Here is a 1,875-nt window from a genome sequence, read left to right on the forward strand (position 1 = left end):
AGCTCGCGGGGTCTGTGTGGCGCCGCCGTATCGCTGGGAAAGGCGCCGCCAGCGCCGAGACGGGGTTGGTTTCGGTTGCCCAACGGCTCAGTGGACTTTGGCCGGCGAGGTGGGTGCCTGACGCTCGTCCCCGCTCCATCCCCAGCGTCCTCACCAAGTGGTACTCCAGGGTGGTCTTCCAGATGCCTCACCAGGAGATCGCCGACAGCCTCCGGCTCTGCCTGGCCGATGCGCTCCAGCATTTCCACGAGGTGAGGCCAAACCCCCAGCCCAGCGCTATTGTAAATCCTGTCCGTCCCCCCCATAATTTAATACCTCCTCAAAGCTAAGGGAAAAACACCCCAAACCTATCGGCCCGAGTGCGTGCGAGCGAGCAAACACGCTCGGCAGCCTTTGGACTGGATGCGGTGCCCGCAGAGGCTTGCCCTTATCTCGGGAACGTGCAAACCTGCCTGAAGGATTAGTTTGCACTTGGGGAAGCGCCACGTTACACCTCTGCTCCTATCAGCACCGAACTGCTGAGCTCTGTCCTTTTGTCCCACGTCCCCAGCGTGAGAAAAGCAGTGTGCGATGGGGCAGGGGCCAGGACCTGTCGGCAGCAGGGACTTTGGGATTTTCCCGTCCCTCTGCGGGTGCTGGAGGGAGCTGGACGTTTGGTGATCACCAAACGCTTGTCCGCAGGCAGGATTAGTGCAAACGCTGCTGCTTTCTGCCCTGCCAGCCCCTCTGAAACTCGCTTTGAAATGCGTTTGCTGGGGTTGAATATAGTTAGGGGCTTTTTGCAAAGCTCAGGGGTGGTGGGTTGAATTCACAGGCTTCAAGACCACTGAATTATCAGCCCTGGAGACCCAGTGGGCATCTAGTGCCCAGCTTCTTGCCAGGGCTTGCATCTCCCCCTGCTAGCCAGTTCTGGGCGTGGGGGGAGAAAAAACAGTGACCTCTTCCAATTTCTGCTTCCCCAGATGAACCACTGCTTGCCCAAGAAAATAGTCATGTACAGGGACGGCGTGTCCGACAGCCAGCTCGACACCGTGCTCAAGTATGAGATCCCGCAGATGCAGAAGTGCTTCAACACCTTTGAGAACTACCAGCCCAGCATGGTGGTCGTGGTGGTGCAGAAACAAATCAGCACCAACTTCTACACCCTCACGGCAGAGCAATTTGTCTCCCCTCCTCCGGGGACGGTCATCGACCACACGGTCACCAGCTCGGACTGGTGAGTGGCAGCAGCAGCAACGCCGGCTGCTTTCGGGAGAGCCCCGTGGGGTGCGACAAAAAAAAAACCAAAACCCAAAAAACTACCTGGTGTGCAAAAAAAGAAAACCCCAGCCTGCACAAACACCTTGCCCTTCCCTCCCTCTCAGGCAGGATTTCTTTTTGTTGGCCCATCACTCTCGCCAGGGCTGCAGCATCCCCACGCGTTACGTCTGCGTGCTGAACACGGCCAACCTCAGCTGCGAGCACCTGCAGAGGTAAGGACAGGCTTTCTGCAGCCCCCCCGACATCTGCCAGCGTGGGGACCCATGTCTGACCCCCCAAATCGGGGGTTTTTTTGGCAAAATGGAGCTAGCAGGGAGGGCAGCAGGTACCTGTGCAGGCACTGGGCTGAGCCTGCTCTTCATACTGGGTTAGCTGGGAGGACTCGACAGCAGATGAGGGAGAGGAGGCGGATCGCATCTCGTCTTCTCTCTCTGGGCAAGAATTAATTGCAAGGGTGATAACGGGAAATCTGTGTCACCCAGCGCTGGCCTTGGGCGGCCTTGCAGGAGAGCTGCCGCGGCCTCAAACGCGGCTCAGACGGTACGCGGGTAATTAATGCAATCGGCCGCTGTCGGCGCCCAGGCAGGGCCTGGCCTTTCGCTCGAGCCGTCGGGA

The 1,875-nt window shown here is 58.8% G+C and overlaps 1 protein-coding gene across 1 annotated transcript in view; it reads left to right on the forward strand.

Moving 5' to 3' along the window:
* The window catches only part of PIWIL2 (piwi-like RNA-mediated gene silencing 2), a gene marked incomplete at its 5' end in the record, with an annotated part of 5,990 nt that extends 4,514 nt beyond the window's left edge, over positions 1 to 1,476 (forward strand). Inside the window, 3 exons of the mRNA XM_010292772.1 lie at positions 146 to 251; positions 963 to 1,216; positions 1,365 to 1,476. Of these exons, the coding sequence (XP_010291074.1) occupies positions 146 to 251; positions 963 to 1,216; positions 1,365 to 1,476 (472 nt within the window). The remainder of the gene's footprint in view (positions 1 to 145; positions 252 to 962; positions 1,217 to 1,364) is intronic.
* Between the last annotated feature and the right edge of the window lie 399 nt (positions 1,477 to 1,875).

This window comes from Phaethon lepturus, unplaced genomic scaffold (genome assembly GCF_000687285.1).
Source record: "Phaethon lepturus isolate BGI_N335 unplaced genomic scaffold, ASM68728v1 scaffold34848, whole genome shotgun sequence".
In the NCBI taxonomy this organism is placed as follows: Eukaryota; Metazoa; Chordata; class Aves; order Phaethontiformes; family Phaethontidae; genus Phaethon; species Phaethon lepturus.